The sequence below is a fragment of the Anguilla rostrata genome, chromosome 11 (assembly GCF_018555375.3).
Source record: "Anguilla rostrata isolate EN2019 chromosome 11, ASM1855537v3, whole genome shotgun sequence".
NCBI classification, from domain to species: domain Eukaryota; kingdom Metazoa; phylum Chordata; class Actinopteri; order Anguilliformes; family Anguillidae; genus Anguilla; species Anguilla rostrata.
This window is the reverse complement of record NC_057943.1, coordinates 10,483,501-10,504,013: the sequence shown is the minus strand read 5'-3', so window position 1 is coordinate 10,504,013 and position 20,513 is coordinate 10,483,501. Positions and strand designations below refer to the sequence as shown.

The following is a 20,513-nucleotide window of genomic DNA, read 5'->3' as shown; positions in this document are numbered from 1 at the left end:
GTTTGGCAAGGTTTTGCTGAACCTACCAAACTGTTTCTGAACAATAAAAATAAAGATTAGCTTTTAACTGTAAAAGAAATATTAGCTTTTTGTAAAAAGGACAGGACACAATGCAGTCTTGTTGGTTTAAATCTGCATTTAATCATTTTGAGGTTGTTTCAGTTCAAATGTTTCCATCTTCACATCTAAGATTCAATATTGAGATTCCTGTACATCACAGTACAACTGGATTACATGACTGGTTAGGTCATCAGAGAGAGTTCAGCCTACCGCACCCTAGCACTGGATTTCCTTGTAAATTGCACTTGAAGTGTATTACATTGAATTCTTTATAAAAAGGATTTGACACTTAATTGAACAAAATTGGGACCACTAATAATGCTAGCAAAATACTATTTGGCAATGACATCAATCCAGCTCATTCTGTTTCATTTCAATTCTTTCTCCACCTGGTCCATCTCTTGCCAAATGCCAATCAATAGAGCTACTAAATGTAGCTGTTAAAACAGCTGCAGAACTCAAAGAAAGAACTTGCTGTGAAACGCTTTGAGCAAAAGCAAACCTTTTTTTTTTTTTTTTTTACAATTTTAGACATGTAAAATGTCAAATAACTGCCATGTGTAACTATAGCACGAGTAAAAAATGTTTTAAAGAAATTGTGTGCAACTAAGCAAAAATGCAGCCCGTGGAAATATTTGGGTGTAAACACTAAATCAAATCAAATCCGATTTTATACTTGAATTCCCAGCTACATACTTGACAAAATTTAAACTGACCCTTACATTTTAGTACAAAATGATCCTCCACCCTTACATAACTGAGAAAACTAATCTAGGTTTTACAGGATTGTTTGCACATTAGCACAAGTCAAATATCTTTCTATTTTTAATATTCACAAGAAAAAAGACAAAGCTGTGCTCTACTTAAATAAGCAAGCAATTAGCAATATAATAAATAATTTAATATATATATATATATACTTTTGAAATCACTTAAAGATTGCTATTATCAGTGCAAATCTTTTTACATGTGGTATGTGTCAAATAAAAATCCACATATCAAAGACGACATGCAAACTCCTCGTGCAACAAGCATGCACATTATGTTCAAAAACAAAGTTTTTATGGGAGGAAAAAATCTAAAAGTTCGGAATCATGGGGGCACTTCAAAATCACAACATCATCTTGACTTTGGTAGCACAACACCAGTGCATAGATCTATTGTAAAAGTACGGGAATTGCGCAATAACGTTTATTAATTTTTCAACAAGTAGTCACTAACCAGATACAGTACTCAGTGCTTGTCCTGAACCCTTTTAGCTTGGTTAAACTTCATGGCAGCCACAAAGTTTTAAACCATACTTGTGCATGTGACGTGTGTTTTATTGGAATGACTTGGAATGCTATCAAAAGTTTCTGTAACTCTGAGCTGGCATCTGTCCAAAGTGTTACAAACCATGTTAAGATAGAGGGGAAAAAAAAACATTTAGGTTGTTTCTATTTTGTTTAAATCCTAATCTGAAAATGTAACCAACAAAAAACATGAAATCTATTATTTTTGCTGGACCTCCCAAAAATGGAATATCCTTTATATCATTAATGTAAATATATATTTTTTAAGGTGTCCCTATTGCAGTAGCCTTAGCAGTTTAAACACACTTTAAACACTGCCCATCTAACATCGCACTGGTGGTTCACCACGCTCAAGGTAAACAGGACTTTTTGTTTTTAGTTGTGCGTTTAGTTTAGCATCGATGAGGATTGTTAGGTGCCCCCTCCAAACCGCACGGCAACTCCATGCCAGAAACGACAGAAAAATCTGAATCCATCTACACAAATTCCACCGTTTCCATTTTAGGTTTGGACAGCACTCGATCAGCCCAACCAAACATCACCCGAATAAAACATTACTGTATCTGAACTGGCACTGCTGAAGGGGATGCCTCATCCACAGCGCACGTGCACGTGCATGTGCACTTTCAACTACACACCTGAAGAGCATTCTGACTGGAGGCCAAACACGTCAGTGACAACAAAGAAGACTAAAGGGCCCTGACTGTATCACGCCCAAACGCATCCTAATTATTTTACTCTTTGTCTCCTCTGGACATCCAAGCATGAGCAAAAACCTCACATGTAGTACTGTCCTAGTCTACTGAACGGAAACCAGCTGGCCTCCAGCTCTATCCCACCCTCATCAGTCATAACAATTTCAAAAAGCTCTGCTGGGGTGATCGTCCTTTAGGACTGTGCCAACTACTTTAATTCTAGTCTGCTGTTCCATATTAGGTCAACATTGGTCACTAAAGTTGGGGCATGGTGAATGCATGATTCAAAGGAACCCATGACCCCCTTCCCGTTCCCTCACCTGGGAGTTAACAGCAGCGGGACTCATTGTGCAGGCCACTGGCAGAAGGCGCCCGGGCATCAGGGTGCCATTTTGTTTCTTTCACGGCTGAATGTGCAGGAGAGGAGTGAGCCTGACTGTATGAACAGGGAGAGATAATGTGAGGAAGTCTGCTGAGCGATGCTGGGAATCGTTGCGCAGCTACGGTACAGTACAGTAGAGTACAGAACATCTGCAGCAGGGTGCTCTGACCATGCACACTCTCGCAACAGCACAATTCTCAAAGCAGGAAATACCTTGTAACAGAAGGAATTCGTAGAATAAAGCACTTTGTACAGTAAGGTGCCGCAGACTGAAGAGACCGGCACGTCCGCAGTGTGGGGGGGGGTGTCTGGCTCATGCTGTGGGGCATCACAAAGCCACAGGGCGGGGCTGGGGCGAGACTCCACCAACAATACAACACAGGGATGTGTTTAGCGCACAATGTCGAGTAACGGAGTCAGCCAATGAATGCGGGGGAGGAGGGCGGGGGGGTGGTGGTGTTAAAGGGCTTGAACAAGGTACATGGCGCTAGATCTAGAAGCCGATTTTGCCCCGGGTCATGGAGTATCCCAGCTTGGCCTCGTTGTTGATGAAGGACATGATCCCCAGGTAGGTCTCGATCAGGAGGGGCCTCTCCAGGAGCAGCACGCCGTTGGCCCGCCCGGGGAGCGGGTGCTCCTTGTGCGCCCTCTTCACTGCCTGGATGAGCTGGGCCTTGAAGTTCTCCAGCTGACAGAGAGAGAGAGAGAGAGAGAGAGAGTCGTGTCACTTACAGAGGACAGGAATAAACACCAACAACCATCCACCGTCTTTCTACTTCTTTCATTGTTCCTGCATGCAGCTGTTATTTTTCCACTATCTGACACATATCTATGTGAGGGGCCTCCTCCACTGAGGTCACAATAAAGGAAGAGCATAAAGGCTTATTCAGAGCACATTTCCTTCCTTTCCGCCCGTGCGCAGACACACGAGCCCCGTGGACTTGCCTGGGTGGGGGTTACCTGACAGAGAGAGCCCACGTTCTCGTCTGCGTGGGCCATGGGGTGCTCTGTGAACGTGGCGTAGGGCATGTCCGTGCTCCAGGGGTTCCAGCGGTTCACAAAGGAGGGCCGGGGGCGCTTGTCCCACTGGACCCGGATCCCACAACCTTCCCTCCTACAGAAACACAAAACTGAGTCTGTGGGGAATACAAAGAGGGGACTCACCTCTGCCCCTGACCTTCGCCCCTGAGGCTGCCTACTGTAGTAAGTCTACTGTATGTTTTAGCCCCCAGAAAACATTTTCATTTTTAAAAACGTAAAATGACCTGTCCATACTTGGGTGTAATTTCTCCTCATATTAGCTTCCATAGGTTTAGGGAGTGCCAGCTGAATTATTGACAAAACTCAAGTCCCAGGAATTATTCAATCTCAAAAAAATCAAACAAGGTGAAACCAAAGACAGGACTGACTGACTGACTGACTGAACAAATGACAACAATTAGAAATACAGAGAAGCCCAGATTCGCTCTTCAAAAAAAAAAAAAAAAAAAAAAGATACTGGTCGGGTCCAAGCTACACGCACTGCAGGAGGAAATGTTGGTATGTGTGGCTTACTTGTTGAGAGATTTGGGAGGGAACTCGAACTCTCCGACGGAGATGGTGTCCACAGCATTGAGGGAGATCCTGGTGACCTGCTGGCACTGAAGGTTGATGAAATCATACTTGCACACCAGCAGAGACCTGCAGGGAAACAACAGCACTGACTCAAACCAAGCTGTGCACCCCTGTGCAGAACAGCGAAATCAGTCCTATATTTATGCACAGATTTACAGTCCAAAAAAATCTGAAAAAGAAAAAAGAAACCAGAAAAAAGATGGAAAAACACAACGTGACATAAATGTTGCCAAAACTTGGGAGGGAGCGGTCTCGGCGCAAGCCGAATTAGCCTCCATCTGAATATAATGAATGTAATTCCCACACAGAGAGTCTGCACTTTAACCTCACATTCATTGTTTATTTCAAATCCAATGTGCTGGGTGCTGAAGTAAAGCCAAAACAAACAAAAAAAAAATGTGTTGCCGTCCCAAATGTGGCATTCAATTGTATCCTTACCTGTCAGTGATGAGAACCAATCGCTCCTTCTCATTGTTCCAGTGGTCAACTCTGTGGCATAAAAGAAGAGACTGCATTACAGGGGAAATATACCAGACAGAAATCTGTGAATTTCATTGAAATGGCAGGGCAGGCAGGCATGCTAATGTATAGTATTGGTTCAGTTCTAGACTAGTACGAGCAGCTACAGTGTGTCAGTCCTGTCAGAACAGCTCATCGTTTCTGGCACCTCCTGCTGTTAAATCAAATAACACCCTTGCTAGATTAATAATAATAATAATAATAATAATAATAATATGCGTGTGTGAGTATGATTGTATCTGTGAGATAAATCTACTTTATAAAATAATAAAATGAATCAATGGAATTTACATGAGCAGTATGAGAAATAATCATGTTTTGCGCCACTGCATTGTCATCATTAGTAAGCCAACTTGCAACGTAGGTCATCGCCGGCGTACGTTTGGATGCCGGATAAAAGTGACGACATGTTGCACTCACTCGGCCAGTAGCCACACGCTCAGCACCTCCCCGTCTTCCGAAGGCAGGGCCACTGTTCGGATGTCGTTCACTGCTTGTTCTATTGTTCCTGGCTGAGAGAGAGGACATCATCTCCGCATCAGCACCAACAACACGTACCTGTTCACACAACTCCGACAGAATACCGTTAAACTAGCTTCAACACTATTAATTAAACTACCACAATCTTTCTACTCCAACTCAATCTCAGTGGTTTAAATTAGCTAAAATGCTTTGGTCAACGAACACACAGGCTCATGGGAACCTTAGCTAGTAATGGCCATCTCTTTAACGTTAAAGATTAATCCAGTCCCAAGCAAACAGCAGATCAAGACATATTTTCAGTGGCGGAAATAAAGAATAAACAAACCGTTTGTAAACACAACACTTTTCTGCTTGAATGCAACGTCATTTAGCTTTCATCTTGCAATGGTTACTATAATGTACATCCACATAGTCTAAGTGATAAACGCCATAGTAAATCAACTAATAAAGCTACTATATAGACTAATATTAAAATGATATCCAAGTTACTTAACATCTTCCATCGGGATAACACTCGGTTTAAAAAAAAAGCTAACTAACAAACTGGCGTCAATGTTATGTGTTTATTGCAATTGTTTATTGGAAGTGTTAATTTTACAAATACGCACACTTCACATGTAGCTAGCTACCGAATATTAGCCATCTGGTTAGCTAGCTACTGCTAATATTCGTAATAACGGTTAAAACGTTAACAATCCATACTCACTCTGAAGACGAAATAATCTTTCACTTTCGCTTGCATTGTTGGGTTGTGAACATGAAACGGCGTCAATGTCTGCAGAGGAGAACAACATGCTACCGATGCACTATACCCCTGTCTTCCTCCGGCCCCCGGCGGCGTGAAGGCCACCTCCACCCCGTCCTCACTTTCAACCGTATGTAGCACAGCAGCTCCGGGGCTCTCTGGTTCGACGGAGTCGTTCAGTTGCAGCATTGTTCAACAGAAAGCTAACAAGGTAGCTCGCTTTGGCTACTTACTTGAGCCAAAAAACCACAGCACAAATAGAACCTCGGCGCCTTACTCAAAACTAATGTTGAGCTAGGGTGTTGTTTACTTTACGTACGCAGTCATGAATCATGAAGCTTGACCAAGACGTAGCTGTAGCTTTAACACCCAACCAGGAACTCCTAACCGTGATGTAGCCTTACGTCCCCGCTAGTTCTCAAGAACATCATTAAAGCGACATCATCAGCTGAAGAGTCGGCTTACTGCAGTCAAGTGAGTTTTATCATTTGGATATTCGAACGACACATATTCAATGGATTCGAAGGAAGCGTCATGCAAGTGGACGGTGCAATACTTTCTAATTAATATCTACAAATATTTGTTAATAGCATCCAGATTTAAAACCACATGTGTTATAAAGGACAGACAATTTCGGTCAATACGGAAAACATATCTAGCTTATTTTAAAAGGTTTTTTAAAATGTGAAATACTCCCGTCCACAAGACTGGCAGATCTAAACCGGGTTCTAGATTGTGAACCTCATGCCTTCTAGGTCAGGCAATGAGAGTTCATTTTTTAAACAAATTATCTATGATATTAAAGTGATTTTTCATGCTATGGTATTAGGTTTTTGGAGAAAATGCTGTTGATTTTTTAAGTAACTCATTTTCAATATAGGCTCTGCTTATCATCCATATGGCATGTAGATATAAAAACTAAATTAATTATGAAGATCATGCCTCTAAGGTAAAGCTAGGATAATTATTATTATAATAATATTTTTCCTAATTTATTTTCACATTTTCAATAGCTTCCCATTCATATGAGATACAGATGCAAACCCAAGTACATCATGAAGGGCACAGCACCAAGGTGTGCATTCAATGGAAATTCATTTTTGGAGAAAGTATTTTGTTGTTGGTTTGTAATCATTTTTATGTCAAATATTTTCCTATAGCCTTACATCATTATAGCATGCAGATCCAATGCCAAATATATACATACGAAACGACACAATACATAGGGCACATCTCTTATTCGAATTCCAAAAAATAAAAGTAGGAAAAAATGCCAAATAAATAAATACATATCATTTTAATGCATTTCCATTCAGATGGATGAAAAGCAAGCTTTTTCAACAACCATGGTGAAGTAAATGAATGGAAATGTTTTTGAAGCCATTTATGATGCAAAATCTATTTCAATGGAAAAATAGCAAAATACACAAGACTATAGTCTCATGCCCGAAAACAGAAAAAAATGCAAAAATAAGACAATTATATAATAATACAACAATATAGTGTTCTTTCTATTCAAATGGATGTATAATTGTTATTCAACCACCATGGTCAAATAAATTAATGAAAATGTGTTGTAAAAAAAAATAATTGATGAAAAAAAATCAATTTATCTGGAAATACAGCTAAATAAGATACAGTCAACCCCAAAAAGAGAAAAAGCTGAAATTTTATGTGGTTTTTTCCCTTCAGATAAATAAAAAATATTCAGCAACCCTGGTGAAATGGACAAAATGGTTCACTGTGATAGAATTATAAATAATGAATGCTTTCCCTGCCTTTAGGATGTATAAGGCACATTTTTTGGTGTTAGTTTAAGAGGTGTTTGGCTAACTGTATTATTGTACAGTCCCTGCATTGTGAAGCAATTTTCCTCCCTTAGCATCCACTAGAAGTACAGTCACACAACAATGCATGAAAAAAGGCTAATATAATAATAATGAAAAGCTGACTACACTTAAAAAGCACACAGGTTTTTATTGCATATCAATTTCATGTATAAATTCTTCATAGCATTGGAAAGATTACATTTGGTATACATTCCTATTCTACAGAATTAACATCAGAATCAGAGATCTTTTTTCAATGGAATTTCTCTAAAGTACATCTTCAATAATCACAAGCATCAAAAAGAACCGCAATTTCAGTTTTCAATATTATTCTACAATCTTCTCAGATTTTCATTATTTCTCTCCCACAAGCATATGGTATTTATTTAATAGACATCTGCCCATTGTGTTTTTTTTAAGGCAGTAAAGGACTTTAAGTCTCAAATCTACTAACCTAACCACATGTACAATAAGTGCATCTACGGATTTTTTTTTATTTTTAATTTTTTTTTACTCTTTTTAAAATTTAAGATACACATTTCACAAATGGACACCATTATGACTGCTAAACACAAGTCATGCACATTATTTTTTTAATAAACATAACAGAGGCGATATACAATTCCAATCCAAAATGAAACAAGCACCATCCATTTTAAACCCATATATTTTTAATGAATTTTCAGACAAATGCAACTTTGCTTTCGGAATACTATACAGTTTAAACGAAACCATTTTATCTTAGTTTGTACTGTAACAGAGGGGAAAGAACAGTGACCATGTCAAGTTATTAAGTCAGTGACCCTTCATTAGTTCCTTAAAATAGCTGGCAATGTGATCCTTATTTGAATCATTTATTCTATAACCTACAGCGCACACTTACAACAGTAGTATGTGACATGAAGTTACCCAAGATATAATTTCCCCCACACATTTATTCATCAAAGTATGCCTCTGCATATAATAAAATACTGCAAATTAATGTATATATATATATACCCATTTCAAATCTTGTGAAGACTGCTTCTACTACTTTGTCCATTGGTTGCCTGACTTTATGCATGAAATAAAACTGATACAACCCTGCCACCTGCTGGCACATTTGTTTACTACAGTGCTTCAGTTTTAGAAAAGTCTTTGCTGGTAGATAAATCACCCATTTTGCTACCCAACACATTAAATCATGAACTGTAGATCATTCAGAGAGTTTTGAGAGAGAGAGTTCTGAACATTTTATGTTACTCAGCCTGAAAGCATTTGCCATTCGAACATTTGCAGCTTGTATCTCTCCAGAGAGATATTTCTACAACTTTCTAAGACAGTCAGGAGGCTTACATTTTAATGTTCGTACTTCAGGAAAAAATGTACAAACAGATTTTTGCTTTGCTGGGTATGTTCAAGTCAGTACTCTGACTTTTGATTACATCCACCTTATACAGCATCTGCAGGCATTTTTCTCCAAGAGATAAAGTGCTTGTTTGAACCAAGTCAGCCTCATCCTGAAATCTCTTAACGTGACCAGCATCAAGGTAACAGAGCACACTTATGTTGAATATTCCAGTGGCTGATTGTGACACAAATGCTCACAAAAGTTAAGTGCTATACAAGTTTTGCACTGACTGAAATGGGTGTATGGAATGATTGACTTCAAATGAAAGCTATGGGGGAGGTTAGGACACAAAAACCATTACAACCTCTGTTATTTCTCCGAATATTTTCAAGTGATGCTGTTTTGCTGAGGGACTACAACAGACCAAGGACGCTGACATAAAGCTTATCGTTTAACTGTCCGCACAGACTCGTTTGTTGCAAACAAGTTGCTCTTGTTTTCCCCTTGTAGGATTAACTCACTGGCTTCACAGTTCTGTATAAGTGCTGTGCTGGGACCCTACTGATAACTGACGGATGGATGGACACCTGGAATCCTAGCAACAGGATAAACCAAATGCTGCCCTTGGGCGGGGCCTGTCCAAAGCCCACCCGCCCTTCCTGAGATGGCCAATCAGGATCGGCACAGCTCTCATTGAATGCCACACACACATGTACATATGTGCCCTACTGTTCTTTTCTGCTGCGGTCCTTGCGTTGTGCACAGTCAAAAGTGAACAGTCATATACAATGATCAGTTTTGCAGTGATCTGTTAATATTACAAAAGATGTGCACTATGACAGACCTGTGTGGAATATATTGAAAAGGATAATTATACAGGTTGAAGTTGACAGCTTTAAAAAAAAAATTAAAAAAAACCCTGTCCATGCCGTCTCTTTGTGTTGTCCCACAGTCGGATGTTACTGTTTTTCTATAAGGTGAATGTTTGTTGAATGTAACTATTAATTACAGAATAAAAGCACAAACCATGAAACTGGTTGTGCAACCACAGATCACAGTACTGCTGGAACAGGATTAAGAAAGTAGTAGAGAGGGTGTAAAATGCATGATCTTATTTTACATACTGCAGATTACTTATAAAATGCAATGCCCAGACATTCAGGTCACCTGACATTTTAAGTGGCCTTACACCAGTTCCTAAGTGAATGTGTCCAAGAATGGCTACAATAAAACCTAAACCTTTTTTTTTACACACAAAACACCCTGCATACAGTATGAAATTGTTGGACTGCAGCAAGACAAACCAAACCTCACAAAGAACACTAATTGCAAAGCAAGAGCTGAACTACAACTAACTTCTCGTCATAAATAAAACAGATGGTATCACGATTTCTTTTAAAATTTGGCACACTGGTCTCTACACGACAGCATCGATATCTGAGATTCACAATCTCGGTTACAGCTTCCGTTTTACACACTTTTCCTTCAGAAAACTCAAGTGGGATAAAAAGGGAGTTCTTTTCTTTTTTCATTTGTCACTTCTTCAACAATGACAAAACAACCAAAATAAATAAGATACACAAAACCCATCAAATCAAACAAACCTACAAGAAAGCAATAACAACAAAACTACAACAGCAAATAAAAAACCCTTCAAAAAGAAATGATTGTCAGAAAACAAAACATTTTCTATGGGTTATTTGGCACACATCACTCCTGCTACGTACGTCCTGGTTATTTTGTACAACATAGAACAATATCATACAATTTTGGTCCTTCACTAAATAATTATATTAGCATTTTAGCACCGCAGTGCCTAAAAAAGAAACAATACTGTTTTATAGAACAAATAACATACAAAAAATGTTGAGTTAAAAAATGAATTTGAATTTAATGAGGAAGAAAGATCCTTTTTTTTTTACTATTATTTTTTATTTTTACTATTGGCCCCAATGGGTAATAATTTAAATTCTAAATTGATATATTTTCAAACAAATTTGAAATTCCTAGCCTGTCCTATTTTGAGAATCACGCTGAATGTTTTTTGGAAAGTTTGTTCAGTTACATCATTGTTAGTGAGCCTCTCCAGAACCCTCAGTACTTAACTTTTTTTTTCAAGCCAGAGCTTTGTTGGTGTCCTTGGTTTTGTGATCGTTACTGAATGGGATGTTGAGCAGGGAATGTGCCTGATGAAAACTCATTAAAGATGCTCTGCAGAAGCAGCTTTGCTAAGACTGTGAGGGGAATGTACAGTGGAACTGTAGCTCAGAAGAACTGTATCCTTCTCTTTGCTGGTGTCTACTGGGAGGCACCAGAAGAAAAATGAGCATATTACATTCATTTTGATTTAGGGATATTGGTAGAAGAGTACACGGTACTGTTGCTCACGGCAGACTTCCTTTAAACTTGAACTCCAATTTTCACATCCATGATGTGACTACAGCTTTTGTTTTTTGTCATTGACAACTAACCTCTTTTCAAACCCTGTGTTCAACATACTGTTTTTATTCTTACAAACACCTTACTGCTGCCTTGGAGTTCCAGTTTCATTAGTTGATTGCATTGGCCTCCCCCTTGACTAGTGCAGGCCTTCTGGATGCAGTTGCTGTGGCGACTACTTGTGTGTGTTTTTTTTTGTCCTTCCTGTTCGGCCTGACCTGGCTGAGGCTGATTGGCTGATCTGAGATCAGGGTGGTGGCTGGTGGGCGGGGCTGTCTGATTGACAGGGATGAGCAGGGCTGCCTCTTTGCCTCTCTCTGGCCACTGACACACAGGGAAGGAGCCCCAGGTCCTTTGTGTTCTCCTCCTGGTGTCACATTGTCCTTCATGTGGTCTGTCTTTCTCTCTTTCTCTCTCTCTCCCCATCTTCCTCTCTCTCTCTCTCACGCACACCCTCTCTCTTAGATGTGATTGAGCGGGTGAAAGCTGCTGGTCTCCGAGGTGCCCCCTCCCATGTTCAGCCAAGCATCCAGAGAATTCTGGGAGGATGCGTGCAAAGGATTGTTTTCAGACAGAGACAACATCATTGCATAAGCCTGGAGGAACAAACAAAAGAGACAAAAAAAATAAAACAGGCTGAAGGAACCACAGCAGCAGGGCTACAAACTCAACAGCTCAAGCAAAACCCAGTGAGATGTGCTGCCAGCACTGCTTAAGCAACTATGGCAAATCCAAAAACACTTACGGAAATGTTAAGGGAAAAAGTGAGTCAACATTAGACAATAGGTGATATTATTATGATCTTTGTGTGGTAATGCCTCTAGACATGGTACTGCAGTACAGTCTACACACCAGCATTTCCAATAAAAGAGTTTTAGGAGTAGCAAGACAAATCAGTTATTTAGGTCAGTGAGACTGTGTCTACAACACCACCCATTTCAGAGTAAATGGAAGATTTGGAGAGCAAGAAGAAAGTTATTAAGTTAGTAAAGGAAGTGGACAGAACACAAGCTTATTGTTGACTTTTTCTTCCATAAGTAGGAAGTGGGTCTCATTGAGGTCTGTTGTGCTAATACAGAGGAAAGCTACACAACGAGGGAATGTTCCAGAAAGCAGGCTGCATCTCCTGCCCTCCCAGAGCAGTCATCTAGCTCAGCTGAGAGAGCTACTGACCAGCTGCCTGAGTGCGAAAACCATTCACATAACCTACATTTATGGCAGTGTTCTGGCAGTGTTTTGAAAGGTACACCGTCGTCTTGTTTTTTGTTGTTGTTGTTGTTGTTGTTGTTCAGTTTTAATGTTCCCACGTGAGACTGTGGGCTCTGTCCGTTTCCGGGGCGACGTACCTGTGTTTTAGCCTGCCTGTACAGCGTCTCTTTGAGAGCCTCCGACTCTAAGGAAGTGTTAAATATGTCTTTAACATCAAAGGGCTCCTCTGTGGCCTTATGGAGGTCCAGGCCCTTGTTGAAGCTCGGGAGGGGGTCCAGGTCTAAGAGCCCTGCATCTTCCTCCTCAATACACCTGCACCAGGAACCGGAGGGGGGAAGGGTGGGGGGTAGAGGAGGGGAGGGGGAGCGACCGTGGGTTAGCTCTCCCAGTCACCGCCAAAAATGCCCAGCGTACGCGCCACTGTCACAGATGGACCACTGTGCATGCATGGGCAAGGGGGGTGGGGGAGACTGATGTGAAATGAGCGGGAGCAGGGAGCGGGGAGCAGGGCTGGACAGAAGCCACCCTGTGGCCAGAGCAGGGTACTGCATGCACAAGCATTCCTTTCCAGCCAGCCTTCCCATGAGCAGAAGCAAGGCTAACGTAAAACAACATGGAGCTTTGTTCCTGTTCCTGCAACCAAATACAGGCCTTTATTCCACAGGGACGTCTGAATAAAGCAAATAATTTAAAAAAAAAATCTTGAGGAATTTATGGCTGTCCTCCTATCGAGTAAACCCAAATTTCACCATGGAAACTAAGATTTAAAAAAAACTACCAGAAGAACACTTTTGCTCAGGGGACAAGGATAATGTCTTGTGGGAAATGGTCCGTAAAACGAAAAGGAGGGACAGCATGTGCACCAACCCTGATGGCCTCAGACAGACAGCGGGAGATGAGATGGAGCAGATGAAATGGATGGGTGAATGACACTGAGCCCATGGCCCCGTTCTTCCCTCTCCCTGACGCACACACGGTACTTAAGCCTCAAGAGAGCAGCCACGCAGACTCGAGAGAAAAATCTGAGCTAAAGAGGCGGAGTTTCGTCTTCACAAAGAGTCGACCACATGCTCAGGCGCCTCTTCTTCAGACCCAGTCAGCCAGCTTTGTTGCGGTAATGACAGGTGCAGAAGCACACTGCACAGAGCAGGGATTTTATTAGTAGTGTTAGACAGAGTACAATCAATGGAAGGGCTTTCACTGTGATTGTGAATAGAGCAGAGATGGAGGTATGGAAGAGGGGGAGTCTGGCGCACCCCTGTGGCGAAAGAATGTATGAGACAGTATGTAGGATCGCACAAACAGGGCAGTACCACACACACACGGAACAGTACCACACACAGAGCAGTATCACACACATGGTGCAGTACCACACACATGGAGCAGTACCGCACACATGGAACAGTACCACACGCGTGGGGCAGTACCACACACAAGGAACAGTACCATACACGGAACAGTGCCACACGAGGAGCAGCACCACACACAGAACAGTACCACACACATGGAACAGTAAAACACACGAAACAGTACCACACACACTCATGGAACAGTACCACACACATGGGGCAGTACCATACGCACACATGGAACAGTAACACACACATGCAGCAGTACCACGCACTCAAGGAACAGTACCACACACACACGGAGCAGTACCACACACACACATGGAGCAGTACCACACACATGGAGCAGTACCACACACACACGGAGCAGTACCACACACACACATGGAACAGTACCACACACGTGGAGCAGTACCACACACACAGGGGCGTGGCCACGCTCGGCGCCGCTCACCTGCGGGTGTGCTCGTAGCTCATGGACAGCGACGCCGGCTCCTCCTCGTCCTCGAAGGTTCCCTGCGGCAGGGCGGCCGGAGACGCCGCCTCGTCCTGCGACTTCTCCGTCAGGCTCCCGTCCTCGTCCTCGTCGTCTCCCTCCGCCTCCTCGTCCTCCTCCTCCGCCGCCCGCCCGCTCAGCTTGGAGTTGGGGAAGGCGTGGCTCTGTGGGCGCTCCTCTTCCTGGAGGTCTGGCCTGTGAAAACCCAAAAAACCCAACACGGGTCAGAGCGGCACCCCAATCCTGCCCCTCCTGAGAGGAGTCCATCAGCGTCCGGCTCCGCTTTCAGTCCCCCAGTCCCGCCACCCCCCGTCTTGCCCCCCCCACCCCCCACCTCCCCACCCCGTCTCTCCCCCATACAAACACTGCTTCGGTCTGTCACTTCCATTCTGCCCTTTCCAGAGCAATGAATCATTCAGATGCTGGGCCTGAATGAGCAGCCCAGTCCTGCAGCTCTGAAAACACGCAGAGCCGTCCCACCAATGAGCACGTGAGCCGCCCGGTAACCAAAGACATTTCAGAAAAAAACACGCCTCCATGATTAATTAGCTCATTTTTGAGAAGCGAGTCAAATCTGTCCCTGAGCCTGAAAGCAGAATTACTAATGTAAAGGTCTGATTGAGGGGAGTATGAGAGAGAGAAGCTCTGCAAACAGGCTATCAACACACACTATTACCGCTTTTTTTTTCCCCTCCAACTTTCCAGCCCCGCAGGTTCACGGTATATGATGTCATTTCCTCAAGCGAATTTACTCGTCAAGCAGTTTACCGCACCGAACACATACAGACATTTATCAAATGGGACCCAAATATGAATAGTTGGACAGGACTGGGGGAGGCGAGCAGAACTGGGTGGGGGGGCTGGGGGCTGGGCTCTTCAAAAACCTGCTTGTTCTCCACTTTCAATCCAGATTAAATATCATATAATCAAATTGAGTCTCCCTCAGAGAAAGCCCATGTGTGTGGAGACGGCCGCAGCCCCGAAGCAGGGACCTGGGTTTTGTCATCTAGTCTAAACACGTCAGCGGGGTGTTTGTGTTAGCGGGGGGCTCCGTCAGTGTATCCTGCAGATAAATGCCCCAATCTGAGCCCCCCTCCCCCCCCCCCGAGGGGGCGATCCTGCCAGCCTGCCGGGGCTCCAGCACCGTCTCTGTCTGTCAGGCCCAGACACGCCGAAACCAGCGCCGCCTCTCTCTCGCACAGGAAACGCCAACCCCCCCCCCGCCCACTCCTCCGCGCCGGGCCCAATAAAAGCGCTCTTTCTCTCCGCTCGGGGGGGGGGGGGCGACGTTCCGATGGGACGGGGGCAGAGGGGGGAAGATTCCCGCTGACGTTTGCTTCAATTCACTCTTCGACTTGTTTACAAACACTGGAGCGCGATGTCGCCGGTGTTGGGGGGTGGGGGTGGGGGCGGGGGTGCAGATAGCCGCGCGGATGCAGCTGCGGGTCCACCAAAGGCCGTCTGGGTGACAGCGTTTTTCAGGGCAGACAGAAAGCAGAGCACTTATTTGAATTACAGATATTAAAATGCCAAGCCTGCGTGTCTGAGGCAGGATGGACTATTGATCCCAGATGGCGGGGGCCAAATTATCCCCGGCCGCTGCTTTTATGTGCCGGGCAGGGAGGAACGATCAGGCCCTCGATGGCCTATGAAAGAAGACACCCAAATCAGGAGAGGCCGGCGTCAAGCTGAACGTCCAAACGTCTGCTCCGCGCTCCCTCTCAAAGACAGCGAAAACGCCTCGGACTGCTCTCTCCTCCTCTCTCCACGAGCAGAGAGCAGAGAGACCGGGGCCGTCTGCAGACTGTAACCACCGCTGGCAGTGCGCATTTCTGTCACTAATGAGTTTTGTTGTGTGTTTTCATAAGCAGAGACGCACACGCCGCTGTAAATCTGGCTATGGTTAGGAGAGTAACAAGCCTCAGAGGAGAGTAAATGGGTCGTTCAGAACGCCCTCTCTCTCTCTCTCTTTTTTTTCCATTCTATCCAGGCCTGTGGGGCCCACGCTTGGCTGCAGGCCTGCCCTGTAGGTTCTGACATTGGGGCACTGAGGAGGGGGCTCGGTCCCACATGCAGCCCCCTCCTGGGGGTCAGCCGAAAATGAGCAGAAGTGGTGCTCATGCTTTATCTGCTCCTGTCCTACAGGCAGGAACTGAGGACGATGCCCTGCTCCCCAGTGCTACAGCACCAGACTACAGGGCTTGCTACACCACCATGCTGCTGATGAGGGCGAGCACGTTGTATAAATGTGCATGAGTGTATTTAAAGGTTTGCGAGCATATGCGTGTGTGTATGTCTGACCTGGTGCTAGACCCCCACCACAGCACTGTGACAAAGCAGAATTCTGTACCTTTTATCTGTGGAGCTGGACGCCTGGTTCAGTTCGCTGTTGGAAATGAAATTCCGGATTTCTGAGAAGTAGGAGTCCTCCTTCTCGTCTAAAAGTGCATGATTGTCTGTCTCCGAGTTTGGAGAGGAGATATTTGTTCCCAGATTCGAAAGGATCCCAGAATGTTGACTCACTGAAAAACACAACAGATACATCTCAGTTGCCTATGGCTGGACTGAACACCACAGTTACTGTAAAAATGAGGCTGACTGCCAAAACATGCCTGCGTTATCCCCATACACAAACACACACACACACACACAGATAATATACTGTGTCTATTCTATTCTGTCTGCTCCATTCTGGTGCTTGTGGTCACTTGTAGTGAATTCTTCTCTACTTCTAATTAACTGCCCTTTTTCTTTAAATTTCTGCTGTTAGCATGATGGCCCCTAAAGTCTGAACTGCCATATGCATTGTCCAAAACGCTCTGAGATCGTCTGTGATTTGGGACACACTGTGATTTGGGACACACTGTGATTTGGGACACACTGTGATTGGGGACACACAGTGATTTAGGACACACTGTGATTGGGGACACACTGTGATTTAGGACACACTGTGATTAGGGACACACTGTGATTTGGGACACACTGTGATTGGGGACACACTGTGATTTGGGACACACTGTGATTTGGGACACACCTGGGATGTTCTCGTGTTCATGCTTCTTGAGGTGGCGGTCCAGGTTTGTCTGCTGGCCAAAGCAGCGATTGCACAGGTGACACTTGAAGGGCTTCTCCTTGTTGTGGATGTTGCGCACGTGTCGCTGGAGGTTCGAGGAGATACTAAAGGACCGGTCACAGTATTTACATCTAGAGGGACAGAGAGAGAGCGAGAGACATAGAGAGAGAGAGATCTAAATGAGTACACTGTTCCACTATATAAACACTAATCACACCAGCCGTAGAACTCCTCAGTCTAAACACCGTGGGCATATTACTGTTGATCTTATTCTCCTCTTTGGACAGATTTGTCATTGCTGTTCTGACAGACATAAATTCCGCGTCTCAGAGGAATGAAATCAGATCCAGCTCTACCAAACTCTGCTCATTTAGAGAGTACCTATGCTTGTTTTTGTTAGACTACTGAACAAAACTAGTGTGTATGCAAGTGGGCATTATTGTGTGTGTGTGTGTGTTTGTGTGTGTGTGTGTGCGTGCATGGGAATGAATGCGTGTGTGGGGTGTGCACCAGTGAATGTGGCTCTAAGGTCCACAAGCCCCAATTTCCACAGATAACTCTAATATGATGACATACAAAACAATATGACTACTGGAATAATAAAAATATATTACTGCTGGTCAAACAGATGTTCAAGATATAATACAATATTCAACATGATTTTTTGCCAGCTGGAGTAATGAATAATGCGTTAATGGCGACAATGGCCCCACCGTGTGGTGAAACAGTGACAGTACAGGCCAGTTCTACATTGCTCTAAAAAAAAAAAAAATGGTTTCCATGGTAAGCAAATACACAGGTCAGACACAGAATTCACTTGGGCTGGCATTTAAGAAAATATGTCTTGAAAAACATCTGGAGAGAAACAGGCAACAGAGATGGAACGTAACATTTAGCTTGCGAGAGAGAGAAAAACCCTTTTTTGGTTAGGAAACAATGGCGTTCTGGGATAGTGTACATGACAGAAATCTATCATGATGTGCGTGGGTAGTGGAATGAAGCTTTGGCACGCATACTCATGTTCCAAATATCCTGATTAAATATCCAGATTATACTGTGGATCTCAACATGGAATACCTCAGTGTGGATGTGAGACATGAGCATCTAGGGTTCAAGGTCTGAGCTCTCTCAATGCTTGAATTGTAAGTTCTCTTTTATTCTGTGAATTCTGAGCTCTCTCAATGCTAGAATTCTATGTTCTCTATTATTCTATGAATTCTGAGTGCTCTCTCAATGCTAGAATTCTATGCTCTCTATCACTCTGTGAATTCTGACCTCTCTCAATGCCTGAATTCTAACTTCTGTGAATTCTAATCTCAATGCTTGAATTCTATATTCTGTTAATTCTAATCACAATGCTTGAATTCTAAATTCTCCTTCACTCCGTGAATTCTAATCCCTCTGGGTGCTTCAGGCCTAAGCTCTGTCCCCGTGTCTGAAGCCTCTTTGGCAGTCTGTGACCCGGGTGGGATGGCGTGCCTCTCTCACACCCATCAGTTGGCCCGCAGTGCCCAGCGTTGTGCCTGCCTCTCTGTGGAAGGTCCTGTTCCAGGGGAACAGCCAGAGCGATCCCGAGGACATCAATTTTGTGCGCTGATAAATAAACAGTGTGGAAGCTGCTTCAGCTCCCCTGGACAGGAGCGCTTTGTTTGGGCCACCGGCGAGCCCTGACTCTGGGGTACACAGCAGTCCCTACCCCCCTCCTCCCCAAACCCCTCCCTCCCCCCACATGTTGGAAGGTTGGCTTTCAGCGCTAATTGCTTTGGGAAAATTGCTCGTCATCAAGTGCTGGAATCCAGATCCAGGCCCTTTTCATGTTCCACACCACTCACTCGCTCTTTTTTAGTTTTTCTTTTTTGGTACGCTTATTAATTTCCAGACTTGGCGCATCATGGTTCAGGGAGAATGGTAAAACTGCCAAGACGACATTTAAAAAAAAAAAGCCTTTAATTCCCCCCTACCCCCCTTTTCTTGTTTGTTTTTATTAGGTTGTCCAAAGGGACTTGAAATTACTTCATCATCTTGGCTTTTTTCTCAGAGCTGCACAGACTGCACGTGATGCGTTACGATCTGAATGGGGTCTTTCAGTGGTCAGGCCGGGTCCTCCAGTCTCTGTGCAGAGAAGCCGGCCGATAGCATCTGCAGCAGTCAAATGGCCTGTGACAGTGAACCGTGGAGGTTTCTAAAACACGCCTCCCGCCCCCGCTCCCCGCTGCCTCTTGCCTTATTTGCCTGAAAGTGGCAGAGATAATGGCGTCTGCTATTTGTTAGGGTAGATCGTTCCTAAACGAGCTAATCAGCGGACTGTTGAGAATGAGCCGAGCGTGGAGCGGGCTCCAGGTCTCCCGAGGTCTCCCCGCGGTCGCTAGCTCGCAGTCGTAGCCGCGGGCGCGGAGAGCAGGGAGGAGCAGGCCCGGCCTGTTCAAATCTCTCCGTAAGTAACAATAAACTCAAATGCCCTCGCTCTCATTCTGCAGGGACAGTGAAACCCTGGGCTGGGTCATTTTCTCTGTGCGGTATGCATCCTCTTTCTTCTGCGTAGGAATGAAAAAAGGCGACCGTACGGAAGGAAACAGGCCGCGTTTCACGGCGCTGTGGACGGAGCTCTTCTGGGTTTTAAACATGAGCTGAACCCTTTCTGGCTCGTGTCACGGCGGGGCTGTTATTCTTACAGTGACAGTTTGCGGTGAATATGCTTCAAATGTTCCACTTCACTCAAGAGGCAACACCGAGTGAGCTGCACTACATAACTGAGGGCTGTCTTAGCCTCGCTCATAGGCTTTATGTTCAAAATTTAAGATGCGTCGGGATGCAAGGCTCGAGGGAGAACATTCACTAAATTTAACACTGTGTCCGACAACTGAAGATACAGTTGGTGAGGTGAGGGGGCAAACCTTTGATAAATATGCTTTGAGCCTTGATGGCACTGTTCAAACAAGACAGACAGTCCAATACTTTGCACCGCAGCGTTTCACATCAAAGCCTGCAATGTTATGTG

At 44.0% G+C, this 20,513-nt stretch overlaps 2 protein-coding genes and 1 long non-coding RNA gene across 7 annotated transcripts in view; 1 reads left to right on the top strand and 2 right to left on the bottom strand.

The window, feature by feature from the left end:
- Positions 1-116: 116 nt before the first annotated feature.
- Positions 117-6,170, bottom strand: tprg1l (tumor protein p63 regulated 1-like). Of its 2 annotated transcripts, none has more exons than XM_064297811.1 (6): positions 5,752-6,170; positions 4,983-5,074; positions 4,482-4,532; positions 3,984-4,109; positions 3,375-3,543; positions 117-3,117 (listed from the first exon to the last, which is right to left on the bottom strand). In XM_064297811.1, the coding sequence occupies exons 1-6, from the start codon at positions 5,977-5,979 to the stop codon at positions 2,923-2,925; spliced, it is 861 nt and encodes a 286-aa protein (XP_064153881.1). In that variant the 5' UTR covers positions 5,980-6,170; the 3' UTR covers positions 117-2,922. The 2 variants fall into 2 exon arrangements, with proteins under 2 accessions (XP_064153881.1, XP_064153883.1); XM_064297813.1 differs by having other exon boundaries at positions 3,390-3,543; positions 5,752-6,169.
- LOC135233881 (uncharacterized) lies at positions 6,149-9,896 on the top strand. Its single transcript, XR_010323986.1, has 2 exons — positions 6,149-6,264; positions 9,460-9,896. It is a non-coding gene; the product is annotated as an uncharacterized LOC135233881 (long non-coding RNA).
- prdm16 (PR domain containing 16) overlaps positions 7,748-20,513 on the bottom strand; it is a 297,762-nt gene continuing 284,996 nt past the window's right edge. For all 4 annotated transcript variants that reach the window (XM_064297806.1, XM_064297807.1, XM_064297808.1 and 1 more), the window contains 5 exons: positions 17,477-17,646; positions 16,793-16,964; positions 14,401-14,637; positions 12,735-12,909; positions 7,748-11,984 (listed from right to left, as the gene is read on the bottom strand). In XM_064297806.1, coding sequence (XP_064153876.1) covers positions 11,850-11,984; positions 12,735-12,909; positions 14,401-14,637; positions 16,793-16,964; positions 17,477-17,646 — 889 coding nt within the window. In that variant the 3' untranslated portion in view covers positions 7,748-11,849. The remainder of the gene's footprint in view (positions 11,985-12,734; positions 12,910-14,400; positions 14,638-16,792; positions 16,965-17,476; positions 17,647-20,513) is intronic.

What these genes read in the sequence shown, in the direction of transcription:
- tprg1l (XM_064297811.1), bottom strand. Translation starts at nt 5,979, where the DNA reads ATGCTGCAACTGAACGACTCCGTCGAACCAGAGAGCCCCGGAGCTGCT. An exon ending in AGCGTGTGGCTACTGGCCGA is followed by an intron (nt 4,533 to 4,982) that starts GTGAGTGCAACA and finishes TTTATGCCACAG; the next exon opens with AGTTGACCACTGGAACAATG. An exon ending in CCTCCCAAATCTCTCAACAA is followed by an intron (nt 3,544 to 3,983) that starts GTAAGCCACACA and finishes GTGTTTCTGTAG; the next exon opens with GAGGGAAGGTTGTGGGATCC.